Source organism: Oncorhynchus mykiss, chromosome 6 (genome assembly GCF_057628025.1).
Source record: "Oncorhynchus mykiss isolate SJ-2025 chromosome 6, ASM5762802v1, whole genome shotgun sequence".
Classification (NCBI taxonomy): Eukaryota; Metazoa; Chordata; class Actinopteri; order Salmoniformes; family Salmonidae; genus Oncorhynchus; species Oncorhynchus mykiss.
This window is the reverse complement of record NC_143027.1, coordinates 64,902,501-64,922,022: the sequence shown is the minus strand read 5'-3', so window position 1 is coordinate 64,922,022 and position 19,522 is coordinate 64,902,501. Positions and strand designations below refer to the sequence as shown.

The 19,522-nt window shown below is 46.0% G+C and overlaps 1 protein-coding gene across 1 annotated transcript in view; it reads right to left on the bottom strand.

Annotated features, from left to right (window-relative positions):
• Window positions 1-6,657: 6,657 nt before the first annotated feature.
• Window positions 6,658-19,522, bottom strand: part of LOC149983048 (potassium/sodium hyperpolarization-activated cyclic nucleotide-gated channel 4-like) — a 95,931-nt gene continuing 83,066 nt past the window's right edge. The window contains exons 7-8 of the mRNA XM_090238561.1: window positions 17,116-17,280; window positions 6,658-14,758 (exon numbers count right to left, since the gene is read on the bottom strand). Of these exons, the coding sequence (XP_090094687.1) occupies window positions 12,747-14,758; window positions 17,116-17,280 (2,177 nt within the window). The 3' untranslated portion in view covers window positions 6,658-12,746. The remainder of the gene's footprint in view (window positions 14,759-17,115; window positions 17,281-19,522) is intronic.

The following is a 19,522-nucleotide window of genomic DNA, read 5'->3' as shown; positions in this document are numbered from 1 at the left end:
TATAGCAAGTCTCATGAGAGAAAAAGAGACAACATTGCATATCATACAATTCCCCCCACTCTGTCACAGCATGTGAGGCGGCAGAGGTTCACACACAGAAAGGCGTTCACATACATGCGTTCACATACATCACCTCCAAAATGATTGACACCCTTGATAAAGATGAGCAAAAAAGACTGCATGAAATAAAGCAGACAAATACTGAGCTGTATCCATCCCAGTGTGTTCTCCAATCTCATTAAACATGACAGAAAAAGGCTAAGTGCAGGTATCCTCGCGAGGGGAGGGTGTATTAGTATTAACAAATTGCCTAAAGACAAATTAAAGCAAACAATATTATTATTATTATTGTATTGTATGCTCCAATTTGTCTTTATACCTTCTTTTATTGTCATATAATTGCGAAGATAAATATATTTTGTTTTACAAGTAATATTGTTTTCTCAAAAAGATAGGGTATCAAAATTCTTTCTATACTTTGTGCACCCTCCCCTTGCGAGGTTAACTGCACTTAGCCTTTTTCTGTAATGTTTAATGAGATTGGAGAACACACTGGGATGAATCTTTTCTCCATACAGAATCTTTCCAGATCCTTCATGTCCTTCGGTCTGCGCTTATGGATGGCCCTCTTCAATTCAAATCACAGTTTTTCAGTTTTCAACGGGGTCCGGAGGCTGAGATGGCCCTTGCAAAATATTGATTTTGTGGTCAATTTAACTAACCATTTTTATGTGTGCTTGGGGTCATTGTCTTGCTGGAAGATTCACTTATGGCCAAGTGTCAGCCTTCTGACAGAGACAACCAGGTCTTTGGCTAAAAATGTCCTATTACTTAGTAGAGTTCATGATGCCGTTGACCTTAACAAGTGCCCTCGGACCAGTGGAAGCAAAACAGCCCCATAACATCAAACATCCGCCATATTTTACAGTAGGTTTGAGGTTCATTTCTGCACATGCATCCATCTTTTGACACCATACCCACCGCTAAGAACTCTATTTTCGTCTCATATCACCATAGCACCTGGTTCCAATCCAAGTGCCAATACCATTTAGCAAGTTCCAGGTGTTTACATTTGTTGGTTACTCTCAATAAAGGTTTTTTTTCTAGCAACCCCTCTAAAGAGCATATTGGCATGGAGGTGGCCTCTAATAGCAGATTAAGAGACTTGGTGACCCCAAGATGCGACCAAGTTCTGTAATTCTCCAGCTGTGGCACTTGGACTTTTCTTTGGCTACAGAACTATCTTCCTCACAAGATACACATGCATCCTCTACCAAGCAAGTTTACCTCTGTTCCAGTGGTTTTAAAATTACTTATAGGCCTTGAAAAGTCTTTAAAAACAGGCTGGCCTCCTGAGTGGAGCAGTGGTCTGAGGCACAGCATCACAGTGCTTGAGGTGTCACTACAGACCTGGGTTTGATCCCAGGCTGTGTCGCAGCCAGACCGTGACTGGGAGACCCATGAGACAGTTCAGGTTAGGGGAAGGTTTGTCCAGCCGGGATGTCCTTGTCCCATCGTGCTCTAGTGCCTCCTGTTCCTCCGACACATTGGTGCTTCTGGGTTAAGTGAGCAGTGTGTCAAGAAGCAGTACGGCTTGGCAGGGTTGTGTTTCGGAGGACGAATGGCTCTTGACCTTTGCCTCTCTTGAGTCTGTACGAAGTTGCAGCGATGAGACAAGACTGTAACTACCAATTGAGGAGAAAAAGGTGAAACATTTTTAAAATAAAGACTGAGTGGGCAGGAACTTATATTCATGAGGTCACCTTGAATGACAGCTCTTTGAAATGCCTATATCAAGCAACTTGGATGCAGTGTTGCAGTAAACTCATCTCAAGCAAATTTGGTGATATACAAAGCAACTCTAACAACGTTGAAATTGCATCAATGATATACAGTATATTTTTTATAGATCTCCCGTTTGGCATGTCTCTTGTGATGTGGTTCACAGCAGCACTGATGGATGTGTTGAGTTGACAACTGCATTGTGAGTTTTGAACGACCTGTCCACCCCTGTTGTTCATGCTGGCTGAAGACCTAGCTAGCCAGTAACTAGCGAACACCAGACACAGATGAAAGGGGAAACCTATAAGTATCTTTTCCATAGATTAAAAGGGTAAACTTTTAATTACATTTGCTGACACCCTACAGTAAAATGTTGGCTCCAGTAGAGTAGCTATCGAGCTATATAAACGACACACCTTTTCAAACACACCTTCTCCGATGTTGGTTACAAGGCGGTACTTATTTAAATTAGGTAAGAGAATATCATGTTACCATTGGTGTATTAAAATGAGGTAACGTGATGTCACCTTGTGCCCTTAATAATTCATCCAAGTGTTTGGCATGGGGGAGGGGACCAGTAACATTATGTTCAAACTTTATCAACGTAGAAGCAACAGTCATTTATCATACATTTGTCATCATACTTTGATCTGGTTTCCATCAAATATCATCTGAGTTCATGAAAAACTGGATTTTGACCTTTGACCTTTAATTATTGCCTTAATAGTAGTAAGTGGTATATTTCGTTTTTAGATATTGTTTTGTACACAAACTGCTAAAATAGCAGTTTTATTATATCTATAGTTGTTGTTATTTTGATCCTAATAAAATACTAAGGTCAAAAAGCATTGTCTCTTTTCGTTTGTGAATTCTTTGCCTTTTCCCATGGGGATGGATGACAAATGGATTTTACATGTGTGTTACCTGATTTGTATACCCCAGTGGCACAGGTACTCACACATACACACATATTGGTGCCACATACACACACAAATGATCACACATGTACAGTATACATACACATATACTGTACACTGCTGCTACTTTCACTCTTATTAATATCTAGATGATGCTTAGTCCTGTTACCCCTGCCTACATGTACATATCTACCTCAATTACCACGTATCCCTGCACATTGATGTGGTATTGGTAGTCCTTGTATATAGCTTTTTTTTGTTCATCTTTTTTTTCTCATCATTTTACAAGGGAAAGACCTTGTAAATAAGCATTTCAGTGTAAGGTCTACACCTGTGGTATTCGGCGCATTGAAGCCATGGAAGTCCACAATACAGTTTCTTATGAAGAGATTAACTTATGAAACCGAACATACATTTTTTTTATCAAGGCTGACACTAATTTGAGGTGACTGTATAAGAACACACAATGGGATTATTCAAAGCTCTCTTCACCCCACTTGTGTGATGACACTTGCGCATGTCTGTCACTTTCGCTTTCTCTTAGAACGTCTGATGCCCTTAAATGTGTGTCTGTGGTGATTGTGATGAATGTGCGCTGTTTTCAGTCCCCCCACTTCTCACTGATAAGCGGTGAAAGAGAGACAGATGGAAATTGTGGGCTCTGTGTATCAGAAGCGATTGGTAATCCTCTCCTCAGATGCTCTAAACTGCTTCTTCTGGAGCTCAGATGTTGAGATAGAGAAAGAGGCCGTTTTCTCCCCCTGAATAGTTGAAATAACGGAAGGGTAAAGGCACCATTTCAGGGACACAAGCCTGCCTCCTTTACAGGTGTTCCAGAAGCTCTGCTACAGTAGGTGATATTGGTGTACAAGACAAGGCCATTTACGCTTTCTTCAAATGATTTGAGTCTATGTGATTTATGGTATGACCATCTAGCCAACCAGGTCTATTTTCTCCCGCTCAGTTCAAGGAAGACCCTGTTACAGAGAAGCTCAAGAGCTTGGGCTAATATGATAAGCAGGGAACTGGGAGCAGGGGACAGTGGAGATTTCTGTTGAGTAGCATTTACCTTCCGCCACAAACAGAGTGAGAGAGGAGGGTCAGAAGAGAGGAATCTTTCCAGAGCAGAGCCATGGGGGAGAAGAAAATCTATTGAGATGGGAACTCCTTCCTCACCATGTCCAGGTCTTAGCTCAGGAAGGTGGGAGGAGGAGGAGAACACTGGGATCACCAGCCACAAAGGATTATTGTTATTGAAGTGAAATTAAATAAGAAAATGTTTCTCAAACCAATTTTGTCTATTTCATTTTTTACTCCAAAGTCGCCAATTTTAGAAGTTGACTGAATTGTACGGAAATTATCCAGAGCCCAAGAAAATAGTCAAACAAATGAACTGTAGCCAATATGATTTATATAAAACAGACAGGCAGTCAGAACTAGGGTTTTAGCATTACAGTACCAGGGATGAGTTTATATAGAAGCATTCCTGGAAAAAAGGCAGACGGGCTATGTAAGGTGAGCATTAACAGACAGGTCACCGTGTAGATTAGTAGGGTGTAAGGTTTAGTAGTGAACATGGGTTGAAAGGCATCAATATGTGAGCTTAGCATAATATATCAGAATTAGCTCCTACCTGTTATGCTGAATTTCTTATCACTTAAACTCTGTATGTATTTCTTAATGTGTTTTCTTCTTTTGAGTGGCAGCCTATGGGTACATGTTTTATAAACTTATAATTTGAAATAGATAATGTACATGTAACCCCACCCCCACAAAAAATGTATTCTGTGGGGTTAGCATTAGTGAGCTAGATAGCTACAGTAGTATTGTGTGCTGCCTGAGTGAGGCAGGCAGGCTCTCATAAACAGACAGTGAGGACTGTTAGCAGACGCGAGGGTAATGATTTGAGCAGTTTGTCCTCGTGTTGCCATCTCTCAGGGGAATGCAGCTCAAGACAGAACATCATTTCTGAAATGGTCCATGAGACAGTGCTATACAGTAGCTGCTGGGACCTCGGATGAATTGAGCACAAGCACATTCAAAGAGATACTATCTCCAATGATTCTAATACTGACCCATGACCTGTACAACAGTAAAATACACCCTAACCTACAATAAAGCTGACTTACGGCACAGCTCCTATGTTGAGTTAATGCTCATGCGAAATGTCACACAATTCCCAGAGCGGCACACGTCATGACAGTAAAGACCTTTTCCCTAAAGTGGACCAACTCACAGATAGAGACAAGTGACATAACTGTACTTTCTCCTAATTCTAAATAGGGCAGGCATGTATCCATCCATGACCATTGACAAGTTTTATAGGAACAAATTACCATTTTTGTGTGAAACTGGGGATCAGGTTGGATGGCCTGTGGCCATCTTAATCTCAAAGTTTATCATGCATACACTTCCCTGAACCCTAATACCCTGAGGAGCTACCCCACAAAATAAACACATCGACACAAAAAAAATGAAAAACTTTCAGCCGTGCGCATCAAAGGCTGGAGCCTTGCTAAGTTGGCCTTTTGACAATATTTGCGAACATGCTGGCAGATGTCAAAAGGCTTTGACGGTAGGATTTTATAGGGGTAAAAAAACACTAATACGGATGTGCTGTAGTTTCTGTGTGTTATTGAGTGTTCCATGTCTGGGACTGCCAAAAAACAACGGGGCAGGCCAGCATGCTTCAGAACGAGTGTGAGAAGATCTGCAGAAACGGAATGAGTAGTCGACCCAAAGCCAGTCTTCTCCTTTTACAAGGGGAACCGTATAATGATGAATCTTAACCATATAATGATGAATCTTTGTTGTGCTCATGTGAATTTCTATAATGATAGGTTATTCCTTTTGATTCAGAGCAGAACTGTAGCATAGCCATAGCTCTTAGACTTTTAGCATACTTAAATTTCATCCCTCTGGTTTGTTGAAATCCACTCTAATCCCCATGTCCCCTGAAATGCCACTATGAAAACATTTTAATTTATGTAAAAGTCAAGGCCTGCTTACCGCCCCCTCCATGACCACAGAATGCTCCGGCATAGAGAGAGAGAGAGAGAGTCTAAATGGTCATCTGAAAAGGAGGGAAGACTTGAGAGAAACAGACACACACACAGCCGCTCTACCCCAGCCTCGGCCTCACAGGGCAATGAGTGGGATTAATTACTGTTGAGTTTGAACCAAGGAGGCCCAGAACAGATTATCCCAGATGCTTCACAAAAAGGCATTAGCACTAGCTGTCCATCCCACCATGGCAGGAGAAATCGAGATGACGGGCAGTGCGATGGAAGTCACTGTGGAGGCACACATATATCCACAGTCGGAGGATATGAGAGTCTCACATCGGAGAAGTGCTACTCACTTGCTGGCTTGCTTGCTATGCAGAGTTTTGTCTCATTTCTGAACATGGGGTTAGTAGGCATGAGTATGCCAATCTCTGCACACTCCTCACAGCAGGCGTATATCACGAGAGGAGAATTCTGTATAATTAAAAGAGACCATCTAAAACAAAAGGCCTTCACTTTCAATGAGTCCCTCTCTCTCCTCTCCCCTCCTCCCAGGGAAGGTTACCTCAAGGGGGAATTCTAATGAAACAGATGGCTGAGTGCTCACAGGGGCAGAGTTAGACAGTCCCCCTTTTACAGTCTGCCATGCAGCATAGCATTCTGAGGAGCTGCACTTCTTCTCACTGCCTGCCTGTGTGCATGTGCATAAGAGAGAGAGAAAGTAAAAGAGAGAGGGGGGAAAAAGTGTGAGAGAGAGGTGCTGAGTGGTGATGAGAACATGTGAAAGGCAGGAGTGTGTACTGAACTGTGGCTACATGTGCTAGTGAATGTATTTGCTAGGGCACGTGTGTGGCTACATGTACTAGTGAATGTATTGGTTTGGGCATGTGTGTGGCACATTCTACAGCAAACACTGAATAAGACAATGAATGGAGAAAACACTCAAAGCAGTTGTTCCTTATATTTTATTCGATACCTTTTTAATATTATCCAGTATGTGTGCTTATCAACAACCCCATTTATGCTTTGCCCCCCCCCCCCCCCCCCCCTCATCATCCACATTGTTACTGGACAGCGCTGGTCGTGCTGATAACACAGTGCCTGGTAAACACAGCCAGTCACAACATACCTGTACATCTCCCTTATTGCTATATCCCATGGTTCCCATTTTAAACACAGCAAATATATATTGATATCCATTGATCAATAGCAACGCAGTCAAAAATACTGTCCTCCGCAGAGAGGTGTCTGTGTGAGAGCTGTGGGACTGTCACTGCGGTTACAAAACAGAACAAAGCCATCTGATAGAAAGTGATGTACCGTAGCGCGTCATGTCCCACTCCTGCACATTACCAAAGTCAAAGAGATTATACAATGCAAACAATGTGTTTCGTTTAAAAACCATAATGATGATATGAATCTGTACATACACACAGTTTGGTGAACATTGCTTATCTTTATCATGGTGATGATGACGTCACTTAAGAATCTAAAATAAATACAGAAATATAAATAGGTCCTATGGAAATATATAAATCTGTATACGTAAATATACATTGACATATGATCCTAAGTATCATCAGAGTATGTGAGATATACATAGTTCAGCTAAACGAAAGCTACAGTAAGAGAGAGAAGCAGGTTGGTTCACCTCCACTCCATGTACTGTATGCCCTTTCCCCCCTAAGCCAGTGAGGAGAACTGGAGGGTCTTGCTCCAAAGCAGCCTTGTTTGACTAACACCCATGACGCCTCTGTGTTGCTAGGTGATGCGGTTCAGAATTGCACACTCATGCGTACCACCCATCCTTGATTTGACGCACTCATATTTGCTACACTCTCACTAAACTGGGCCATATCCGGGTTGCACCCTTAACACTGCTCCCAACAGCATACTTAGGGATTAAACTCACATCATTTTCATGTTATTCTATCGGACCGAAGTAGAGTGGAAAAGAGGTCAGTTGCATCAGGCCCTGCCATAAACAGTAGTTTTAACCACATTCCATTTCTCTATTTGAATTATGTTGCTACATGTGTCCCTGCCTCAGATGCCTACATAGGCTGGGATGGTTTGTTTGTTGAAGGTTAAGAATGAATCTGTGGTTCTAAATGAGCTATGAAGGCGTCTAGTAAACATAACGGTTTCTCTCTCCCCCCCCCCCCCCCCCCCCAGCCTCCGAAATAGCAGGTTCAATTCTGCTGCTTTTACCTCTAATCCTCAATCACTGCAGCTGATTTCCTTTTAGTGTGCACCACTGGATTCCCCCACCCACATTCACGGCCCAGTAATACAGCACAATGGGAAGTGGGGAGGCAAAGATTAGGTTCGGAAATTGGGAGTGGTCCAAATGGAATCAAAATGTGTTGTGTTACAGAGACCGCCCTGAATTGGAAATGCTGCTGGGTATGCCAGGAGAAGATTCTCCAAGTCTCCTATACAGACAAGAGTCCGGGATGAAGCACTACAACAGCAGCACAGAATCCCTTTCCCTCCACTTCCTCCAGCTCTCCAGCCCTGGCTAGTGCTATAGGACCAGAGCATGCTAACACACTAAGGCCCTGGAGTGATCTGGACAGAGGTGAACACAATGACATACATCTGCAGGCAGAAGGAAAGAGAACAAACTTCCACCCTGCCATTCTACAGTAAACTTGTTTGGTCTGTTTTTACTGAATTACAGAAAGACAACATCCAAGGGTTATGTCTGCCTATCCTGAAATGAATTCAGAATGGAGGGGCTGTTTGTATTTGAATTGAGTAGTCTTTAGTTGCCACGCTCTCACTGTCCTTGATATGTCCTTCATATGCTTTCTATGGCATTCCACAACACACCAACCTTCCCATGTTGGATGGATGGTAAAAGGGAAATGGAATGGAAATAGCTCTACTGTATATTGAGTCAGTCTCTGATATGTAGAATTCAAACACGGTTCACTGTTTTGTAGAATTAAGTCTATTTATAGTCTACCATAGATGGTCTTTATGGATGAGCTCTGAAATCTCCAAGGACATAACGTTGGTATGCCTCTGTTTGCCTCTGTTCCCCACAGACATCCTTAAAGACGATCTATAGAAAGCTACAAATTTATCAGCAGCAATTAATCAAAGGCCATGTCTAGACTTGACAGTTCATGCAGCTTTAGTATTCTGATCATGGAGTTCTGATCAATTTTGAACACCTCATACCTCTACACCTACATTTAAATGTCTACCGTGTCCACATTTCCTATATTCAAATGCAGTATACATTCTGCAAATGTTGGAACAGGCTAAATCTGATATTAACAAAACAACTTGATGGCAGTAGCCAACTACTGTAGCTAGCCAACTAACCTCTGTAACTAACCAGCAAGCTAGCTAGCAAAGCTAAAGCGATTGCAAACGGGTTAGCATAACTCTAGCCAAAGAAAACATTGTGTTTTTTTTTATTTTAGCTAGCTGGCTAGCATTTATGAAGCCAGTAAATACGTTCCTCCCATGCTAGGTATGTATTTCCTCCAACATTATTATGAAAAGGTGCCTCTCGCACCCAAAACACACGTTTTCTGGAGACTTGTGGGCAGAGTGCTGATGACGTCGCCCACTGTATGCACTTTCGGTAGCCTGATTGTGTCCAGACTGAGGAGAAATCTGCACACAATACATCCCTGACCACCTCCTGAAGTGGTCAGGCAGATCTGAACACAATCGAGACACAATGGGACTTTTGTGCATCTAGACCCGTCTTTTCAATGTGATCTTCCTATCCTGATAGCAGAAGTTGCATGTAAGTGTTAAGTGTAGACATGGCCAAAGATAACCAAATCCACTTGAAGAACAAATAGCATCAAAGGAAGACCAGACAGTTCAGTGTTAGGGAGGTGTGGCCTAGGTGAGAGACAGAGTCATGTACATTCAGACGGGACACTGACAGCTCCCTGAATGACAGCGGCAGACTGGAATGATTGACACACTATGCACGTCCTTATCTGTGATAATGGCTCAGGTCTTCCAGGTCAGGTCCAGACCCAGCTAATCGATCACTGTCTTGTGCCTATCTCTCTTTAAGCCATGACCTGTGCCTCCCCTGCCAACCCATCTTCAGACACCGACCACTCCCAGACATCGACCCTGGCACTGGGTTGAGAACGCTGGGTTGTGATCTTTCCTACAGACACACATGTACAAACGCACAGGCACACACACCGTTACCTCAGCAACACCCAAAAGCTGCCTCAAATACCCACAAATCAATATCCTCCTCCCTCCCACAAACCTACACGAGCGCTCAGGAACAATCATAAGGCAGGGGTGACATGCCTTCAACGTCCCCCAGAAAACAAGCAGCTCGTCAGCCTGCGCACCCCATGGGCTGGCTGTCTACCTGTCAGCGCCCTGACCGTCTGTCCAACCACGTCATTCCTCCAATCTATCAGTGTCTCCTCACATTTACTCCTCTGTCTCAACCACTAGCTCCCTCAACCCCGATCCAAAGTAGTCACATTTCCCAACTCTTGGACTTAATAAGGTCATATTGTGGAAAATAAACAAACCGGTTGAGGTTCTTGTTGTTTTTTTGTTCAGATGTGAAACAGCCACGGCAGTCTATTGGCTTTGTGTTTTAACAGCTCCAGCAGTCACAGTCTTTAACGATTGCACTGTACACACTACAGACATTAATATTCCTCTGCTGGAGCTGATCACTTCCCTGTTCCCTCCCTGTGTCCAGCCAATCACGCTGCTGAGTGTTCTATCTGAGAGAATAAATCCCTCCCTGTCTGTCTGTCTGAGGTGATGTCTGTGGGTTTCCCACTGTCAATCCGGCCTGTCAGTGAGTCATGTGCAACATGCCAGACAGACACAGACAGTGAATAAATATTTCAGATATTTCTAGATAGATAGCGCCTCGCTGCAGAAGAAGACCAGGTGTAAAACAACAACAACAAACAGAGGGAGGGAGAGAAAGAGAGACGATTTAAAACCGATACTTTAGATCTGCATTCACTCCAATAGGAGAACATAACTAATTTTAAAAGCCCTTTTAATTAATAGAAATCTTACTGTTCTGTTCAAATTAATTCAATTCAACACTGCAATTTGCACTGGGAGACTGCCAAGGCTTGTGTGTGTGTATGCATGTGCATGAGTGTGTGCATGTCCATGTATGTGTGTGTGTGTGTGCGTGTGTGTGTGTGTGGTTAGCCCTTGATACAGGCCTGCTGAGGGAGGTAGTAATGAGGGACTAGAGTGTGGTCACTGTGCACTTCTGTCAACTAGCCCATGCTGGCCTACACGGGTCAGAGGTCAGGGGCTGTGTTGTTAAAAAAGAGTGTTGTGGCTGAGTGGTGTGACTGAGATAGAGATGGACCCAGCTGTCTGAACCCAGGGTAACATGCTGCTCCTTATGATGGGCAGGAGAGCAGGAGAGGGATGGGCTGTGGAGAGAAGCAGAGGTGATTACTGCTACCTATACAGAACACACAGCCAGGCCTACAGCTGGTTGGTTGAAATGAAGTCATGCTATCTGGCTGGAATGACGTCATTTCAACCATTCTTGTCCGCTGGGATTAACCTCAACATACAGGTCTGTGAAATTGTCCACAACTACCATTTTTATTCCGTCATGACCCATCTTTCTGTCTGTACCTCCTTGATGTAAAACCGCATGACCCATATTTATTCTAAATAAAAAATCAATGAAACGCGCATACATTCAACATGTTCAACTCAACACTGGCAGTCAATGTGGGAGAATGTCTACGTTGACCGTCTAGCAGCTGTGGGTAGTAATATGGAGTGGTAAGATCTTTTCTATCAAGCAGCACTTCAACAGGTATCTGATATCATTACAATAACAAACGTAATTGCTTATGTCCAAATTGTCTATTTCCTGTGTGTTCGCTACATTATCTGACTGTGAAGTATGTGTGATTGACGGCTCTGGGAGCACTAGTGAGTGTAGTGTTTTCTAGCATTGAGAGATTGAAGGGTCCTGGAGGTACACAACTCCACACACAAGCTGGGATGGTAGTCCTAGTTTTGTGAAAAGGCAAAACCCTCCTTGGTTAGTCTTCTCCTGCATTAGACTACTCTCGCTCTCTTTCTCTCTTAAACACACAGACAATCACTCAAACACACACTCACACTCAGTCACTATCACACACACACACATAAATGCACACACTCTGTCCACTAGCACACAGATTGCAGGGCTCAACTTGTCCTTGTCCATCCAAAACATTTGCGGCATGATGAGCTTGGAAGACAAAGTGAATTTGTTAGGACAGGGTTGAGAACACTGCAGGAAGCCTATCACTAACACATCATACTTGATGTCTGTCTCACTACAGGGATGGAGGGCCTGTAGCCCACTCAACACCCCCCAATATTACGACAATACAACAACACACAGGCCAAAGGGGAGGCAAATCATTTTTGGTTTCCTAAAATCTCTTCTCCACCTCGGAAGGTTTGGTAAAGTCTATACAGTGGATAAATAAGTCATCTAATTGATAATAGTTTAAGGATCAACAACATGTGACCCTGTATGGGATGACAAAATAAGTCAGTCTGCTCTTATTGAAGCATGTATTTTCCACTGAAAAGGTTGATTCTGTTCTTTTAAAACACACAAAAAAGCATCTATACATGCAGGTATTAGTGCATAGGTTCCTGCAAAAAAGTACTATTGTGTTGTCCATCTAACCATCAAACCAAACCCCATCATATGAATTTGGCATAGTTAGAAAGAAAGAAATGACCATCTCTTAAATGGATATCATTTTCTGTTCACACCCTCCTGTCCCTTGATTAGCATATCTTTTAAATATATTTCTATGTATATACGTATGAATAAAAAAGGGAGGAGGACAAAACAAAAACAAAGAAAGTGTAGTAGTCTAGGGAGCTAGAAGTTACCTGGTTAAGTGTCCTCTTTTAAATCACAGTAATATTAAGATGGTGGAAATGATAACGATTAGAACACAGTGAAGCCTAAAAGAGAATGACATCATACAGGAAGATTGTTTGTGTACTAGTCCAGGGAGGGTGTGATCAAACCTCACAAATTGGAGGTTAGTTTGGAGCGGACAGGTTCTAGTTCAGAGTGGGCTGCCGAGCCTTTCCGTGGCGGCAGGGCCGGGGAGGCCACGGGGGACTGAGTCTGGTGCTGCAGGTGTCCTGGAGACATCTGGGAAGGGACAGGAGGAGCCATGTGTCCTGACACCGAGCTACAGGGTTTGGGCACTAGGATGGGGGAGGAGTAGGGCGAGGAGAGACAGTATCCTGGCTCCATGGAGGAGCGTGGGGGTGAGGAGCGTGGAGGCGAGCTGCGAGGGGGTGAGGAGCGTGGGGGCGAGCTGCGAGAGGGTGAGGAGCGTGGGAGTGAGGAGTATCCCATGGCCTGGGCCACATCCTGGGGCAGGGAGGGGTTAGAACAGGACAATAGTTTCATATCCTCAGAGAAGCTGCCCAGCCCCAGCAGAGACTCACTGCCGGCTGCGTGCTGCTGGCTGGGGAGGGAAGTCTGGGGCATGAGCAGAGAGCTGTGGGACCCAGTGGCACTGGAGGAGTCGCTGTAGTGGAAAGTCCTTCCTGTGACTGGGCTTTGGACCGTGGGGCTAGGCCCCAGGGGGGTGTAGCAGGGCGAGCCGTTAGCTGAGCCGTACTGGGCCAACGAGGCCAGGGCAGACCTCTCCAGGGACAGCTGAGGGACCAGGCCAGACTGGAGGCCAGACTGAAGTCCAGACTGTAAGCCTGCCAGGCTGAACTGGGCCAGGGGAGATGGGGAACCCTCTGGGGCCTGCTGGGTGGAGGAGGATGATGGGGAGGCTGGAGGGGGGGAGTGGTAGAATGCACTAGGAGTCCTGCCCCCGCCTGCAAACTGCTGCAGGGAGCCCACCTGTGGAGGATTTAGGGGCAGCTGGCTGTGGAGCAGTTGACAGGACTGAATGTTGCCGGATGAACCAGTGGACTGGGGGCTGATACTACAACCAGAACTAGAGGTACCCAGAACTCCAATTGTCATTCCACCTATAGCCCCTCCCATTGCCCCTCCTATATGCCCTACAGCTGCCCCTCCCATTGCTCCACCAGTAGCTCCTATATGGCCTCCACTAGTTCCTCTAATGTGCCCACCACTAGCCCCTCCTGAGTACCCCCCAGTGGCTCCTCCTATATGCCCTCCAGTGGTATATCCTTCTATAGATCCACGTCTACCCCAACCAGTGGCCCTTCTTATTGTCCCACCTGTGGCCCTCTCATCAGCCCCTCCTATTGCTCCTCCTACTTCACCTTCTGTAGCGCCTCCTGAAGACCAACCTGTAGCACCCCCAGTAGCTCCCCCTGTTGCTCCACCCATCCCTGCTCCCCCCACAGCTCCCTGCTGGAAGAGGGCAGCGAGAGGCGGGGTTGTGCAGCGGAATGGCTGCTGCGTCTGGGGCTGTGAATGGAGCTGGGCCGTGCTGTGGGAGGGAGAGCCCCCGGAGGAGGAGAAAGGCCCAAAGGGAAAGGCGGAGGCCCCACTAGGCCCAGGCTGGGTTCCACTACTGCTGGACACCTGTTGACTGGAGCTGGCTGCCCCTGACCCCTGAGTCGTGTGGTGGGCCCGGAAGGAGGCCAGCAGGGCTGTGTCCATCCCAGAGCAGTGCAGTTTAGATGGGGTGCTGGAGGGGGAGTCAGGTCCCATGAATGAGGTGGGCGCCGACGTGTGGAACTTCTTCAGCCGGCCGGGGGGAGGGTCCTGGAGGTTCCTGGAGCCCAGGACCGTGACCGGTGGGCGGAAGAGCGCGGCGGGGAGGTGTGGGAGGTGGGGGTGGTGCGTCAAGGCGATGGCCACAGAGGTGGTGGCGGCAGCAGCCTGCAGGGGTGCCTGGATGAGGGGAGCCCAGATGACGGGGGTGTGCCCCGGAGACGGGGGCTGAGGTGGAGGAATGTTCTGGAGGAGGTGGGCACAGGTGGCCATGTCTCTGTCATGCTGCACAATCTGCTGGATGATCTCGTTCTCCTGGTAGTTGAGAACGCCGGAGCTCAAGTCGTGCTGCACCTTATGCTGCAGGAGGGAGTTCTTCTTCCCTGTAAGAAAGAAAGACAGACAGACAGACAGACAGACAGACAGACAGACAGACAGACAGACAGACAGACAGACAGACAGACAGACAGACAGACAGACAGACAGACAGACAGAGACAGACAGAGTACAATCAGCCAGATCGTCCAGTTAGTTAGTTAAACACTCTGGAATTGAATCAGATTTAGAGATGATTTTTCCACTATACAGTTAGCCACACACTGCCTGGCCCTACTGCACAATAACCAGCTACATCATAATCACCCCTGATCCTGTGAACAAGCAACACATTTGCCAACAAAGGCCACTGAGTGTTACTGAGTTTTAGCCCCTAGGCTGCACATTGACTATTAAAGGGCGTCAGAATGGCTGTGATCAGCCTACTCCCAGACTCCTCTTTGATTCCTATGTCACACGGTCGCTGCATTCTGAAGCACTTCTCCCTAACAGCACCGAGCACAAGGACAGAGCTAGAAAAGAGAAACCCTGGCTGAAATTTGGAGGAGGGAGATAGAGAGAGGGAGGGTGGGAGGGAGGGAACGTAGCCTACCAAGAGGAATAACACAGAGGAAGGATGATAGCTCCAGCAGACTGTGTGTGTGTGTGTTTGTTTGACTAGCTCTTACTGTGGAGCCGTAGATAAGAGGCAAAGTGAATGCAGATGAAACATGGCTCTGAACGGGGACATGGCTGACTGATATGGAAAGAATGAGGGACTGGTCAGTGTTCACACTAACGTCAGTGATTTCACAGTGTAGGGCAGTGCTCTTCTGCTGTCATTGGATGGCCAGAGCTCCATGGCCAGTGGTGGAGGGGTCAGGGGTCCGCCACTCACCAGATTACAGAGACAGGATGGGGATGGCCTGAAATAGCTCACGAGCTAAGTAACAAATAGCCTTTCTTCGGGAAAAGGTGAACTCAACTCTGAGCCCTATCCCTCTTGGGTGAACGTGCCAGCAGTGACAGGGTTAATTCACACAGCTGTTTTTTCTCAACCACTAATCCTGAAAGGGTTGAAATCGTACAGTACCCGCACGCTCAGCTCACTACTGTCAATGCAATTAGGCCCAGATCAATCTCTCTCCATTTCAGATATGAGAGGCTGGCGATTAGGGGGAGCAGTGCTGGGGGCTGTCTCTCGGTCAGCCCTGACCCCGACGCCGTAGCAGGCCCAGCTCTGATCCGATTGCACAGGGTCCACTAAGACAGTCATTAATTAGTAGGGCATCACTGTGTGAATGACTTCATTATGCAGGAGGACTGGTGAAAGGTGAACACCATTTTCACCAAAGAAAGAGCCCCCTGCCTGCAGCCATTTTTCATGAAGCATGCAGAGATAGTTATGATAGAGGCGTGCTGACGTTCATTGTGAATCTTTTATTTGTCTGGGCTGGCTGAGAACTGAATGAAGTGTCATATCGGTGCCCACGCTGTACACATCACTGAAATGGGGCTAGAATGAAAAGAACCAGTCTTCTACGTACTTAACCATAACTACTGCATTCCAAACACCTACCTCCCCTGTTCTTCAGGGCCAATACAACAGATGTGAGATGATCCATTCTCGTACTGTTAGCACCGGACATTCTGTCACTGTCTGTTATGTAAATTCTATATTACTAACCAAACTAAATACACTACTTTTCACTAGGTCAACTAGGTGAGCTATATATAGTGAGTTCCTCACCACCACCATGGGGTTTTCCTCTATTTAACTTACATCACTCTCCCTGCCTGGAGAGATTATCACATGAGATGATAAAACAATATCCTGTAGAATAGAGAGAGTTGTCTCCTCTCTTCTCTCTGCGGTGCCCATCCGTCCCTCCTCCCTGGCAGCCAGGGCCCACGGTGCCAGATGTGTGGAGGCCAGCGTGGGAGGGGTGGAGACATCTGAGCTAATATGACATATCTGTTTGCTTGGCCTATTGGTCCAACTGGCCCTGAGCAGGTCACTAACATACACAAACACTGACTGCACGGCCTCCTCTCCTCTTCGCTGGCTGCTCACTTAGCTGGAAACAGCTCCCCTCCAGAGGATTCCTCAGCTGTGGCACATCTGTGTTTGATTCTCAGACAGACACCTCCATGTACAGTACAGTGACTGGCAGCTGACTCACTTTGTAATTTACTCAGCCAATCCATAATAATGTACTACATCACGTTTCATTTGTTCCATCTGGGATTTTAACCAGTGGCAATCTAGTACAGAGCGCTACCTGGGGAGTGTAACACGTCTTTGAATACATTCATACTTCACAATACTTGACAATGGAGAGGCGGATGATTGGCTGTAACGATCAGCTCAATTACAGTAATACATATGGAGTTGAAAGTCATGTTGTGCTATGTAGTCTCTTACCTATGCGGTCCAGCCGGTCCAGAGCCACGGTCTCGAAGGCCCGTCTCATCATGGGGTACTCTTCCAGGACCTCGTTGAAGTTGTCCACAGACAGAGAGTACAGACGGCAGTAGGTGTCTGCTCTGACGCTGGCTGTTCTTCTACCCCGCGTCAACAGACAGATCTCTGCACAGGACACAGGAAGAGAGGAACGTCGACACTATGACGACATGATGACGTGTTCACTGTGGTCAAGGTAGAGATCCTGTTGTCGTGTAGGGCTGATGCTATGCCAACGTTGCTCCACTTCGTATCACACGTCAGGGAAATCTCTGTGAAGGCTGACTGAACTATTAAGACCTAATGTTTCCTTTAACATGTATCACCCCGACTGAATTCTCTCATGTGTGAACTAGACCTGAAGGGATTACACACGCTGCTGGGAAAAATAGATAAATATCACTATTGTCCCACTTACCGTTTATGATGACGAAGATGGGGAACGTGAACGTGAACCGCTGAACCAGGGGTAGGCAACCGTGTTCCTGGAGGGCCGCAGGTACTGAAGGATTTTGTTCCAACTAGGCACCACACCAGACCAACTGAGCTAATCGATCAGTTCAGTGATTGCCTAAATTCAACACACCTGGTCTTCTAGGTCAAAAACATGAAGTGCTTGCGGCCCTCCAGGACCAGGGATGCCTACCCCTGTGCTGAACTGTTTTTTTGTCTCTCCTTTTTAGCATTACAAATTAGAATTTTCTGTAATCCACAGCTGAAGCACTTAATGCCATTTTGAAAGCTTAGAGGTTTGCTAGACCTCCTCTGTCATGCCAGATCAGGAGAATAATGTTCCACTTAGCAGGCAGCCGTGCTGTGGAGCTCTGACACCAACAGCACCCCTATGCCGTGTGTCTGCCGCGGGTGTGTGTATGTTGTTTGTGTGTGTGTGAGTGTGTGTGTGTGAATTTACTGTATGCGTGCCATGTGCTTTTCTGTCACAATCACACACATCCCACTTGTGGGCCACTCTCCGACTCTCACTTTCATCTACTCTCCAACTCTCAGTCCCAATCCCACTATAACACTTAGTCTTTCTCAGAAAAAGCCTTTTCCAACGCCACTCTTCTTTTCAATTCTCAGTTGGTGCAAAATGAACTGCCTTTCTCCTGCTCCCTATGTAACATTTACTAGGAATCCCTCTTCCATCATATCACTTTGAATCTCACTTCTCACTAATCTGTTTTTCTCTCTCGCTCCCCCTCTCCTTTTCCCTCTCATACTGCCTCTCTGACTATTGTACAGTGCATGGCGGGTTAGAGAGGATGAGGGCTTCTGCCTTCTCTCTAGTGCAGCCAGATACCCAGCCAGCCAAAGCCTCCTTGTTCCTGACCATGACTGCCCTAATGAAAAACAACATGTGCAGCTCATCCTGTGTGTGTGTGTGTGAGGGGGAGTTGTGTGTGTCTGCGCTGCTGGGTAACCCCATTTGTGTGTTTGTGTGTGCGTGCTCCCAGGTCAACCATGGCTCTGCCTGTGTTGGGGGTCCGTTTTCTGCAGGCCTGCTCTGCTCCAAGTAATCCCCTCTGGAGAGGAGTGTCCTGCCCTGCCTGGCTGTGTTAAATCCTTTTGCCTCATGGCTTTCTGGCTGAAACCAGCACTGCTGAGATGAGACACTGAGCTGCAGAGCCTTTCTTTCGGCCTTATCTGCCTGTCTTAAGAGAAGAGGATGTAAAGCCCAGACTCTTAGCACTGGTATCTGAACTCTTGACTGTAGAAGACCCAGCATGGAGCAATGAGTAGCAGCTAGAGCTCAACGCTAAACAATGAGAGATTAACACTCAATCCTGGAGAACCAAGGATAAATGGAGGGACAAACCCTGCGACCCTAACGGAGGAACACTGAGTTGGACCCATGTCAGAACTAAAGATGAGAGTCATTATACATGGACGCCTGGTCATATTTGAGGAAATATGTCGCTCCCTATCCATAGGTATTATTGCTAATAAGCTATTGACTTTAAAGGCAAACATCCTCACGTGGTTCTTTCTGTGTTTAAACATTGCTGCTATGCTGTACCGTGAAAGTCCCAAAGCACTAATTGTAATTGACTAATTGATTTTGCTGGCAGCCTACGTCGGCTATGAAACTACCAATTATTCGATGGTGCATCTAAAGGCACTGTGACCTCTGTTCTATCCTGCTCAAGCACAAACTCCTCTTGGTAGTACATCATTAACAGTCAAATTATGTATGACTGGTTTAATCTCTATGCTGACTCACTTTTACAGTCTGTTGCAAAAGTACAAAAATCCTGCATGAAATCACTGAACAGGCTTACTTTGCCCAGGTCTGCGTGTATGTTGTAGTGGCGTGTTTCCTTCTCTCGTCTGTCTTTGCTGCTTTTTTTGGTAATCGTGCTGGAAC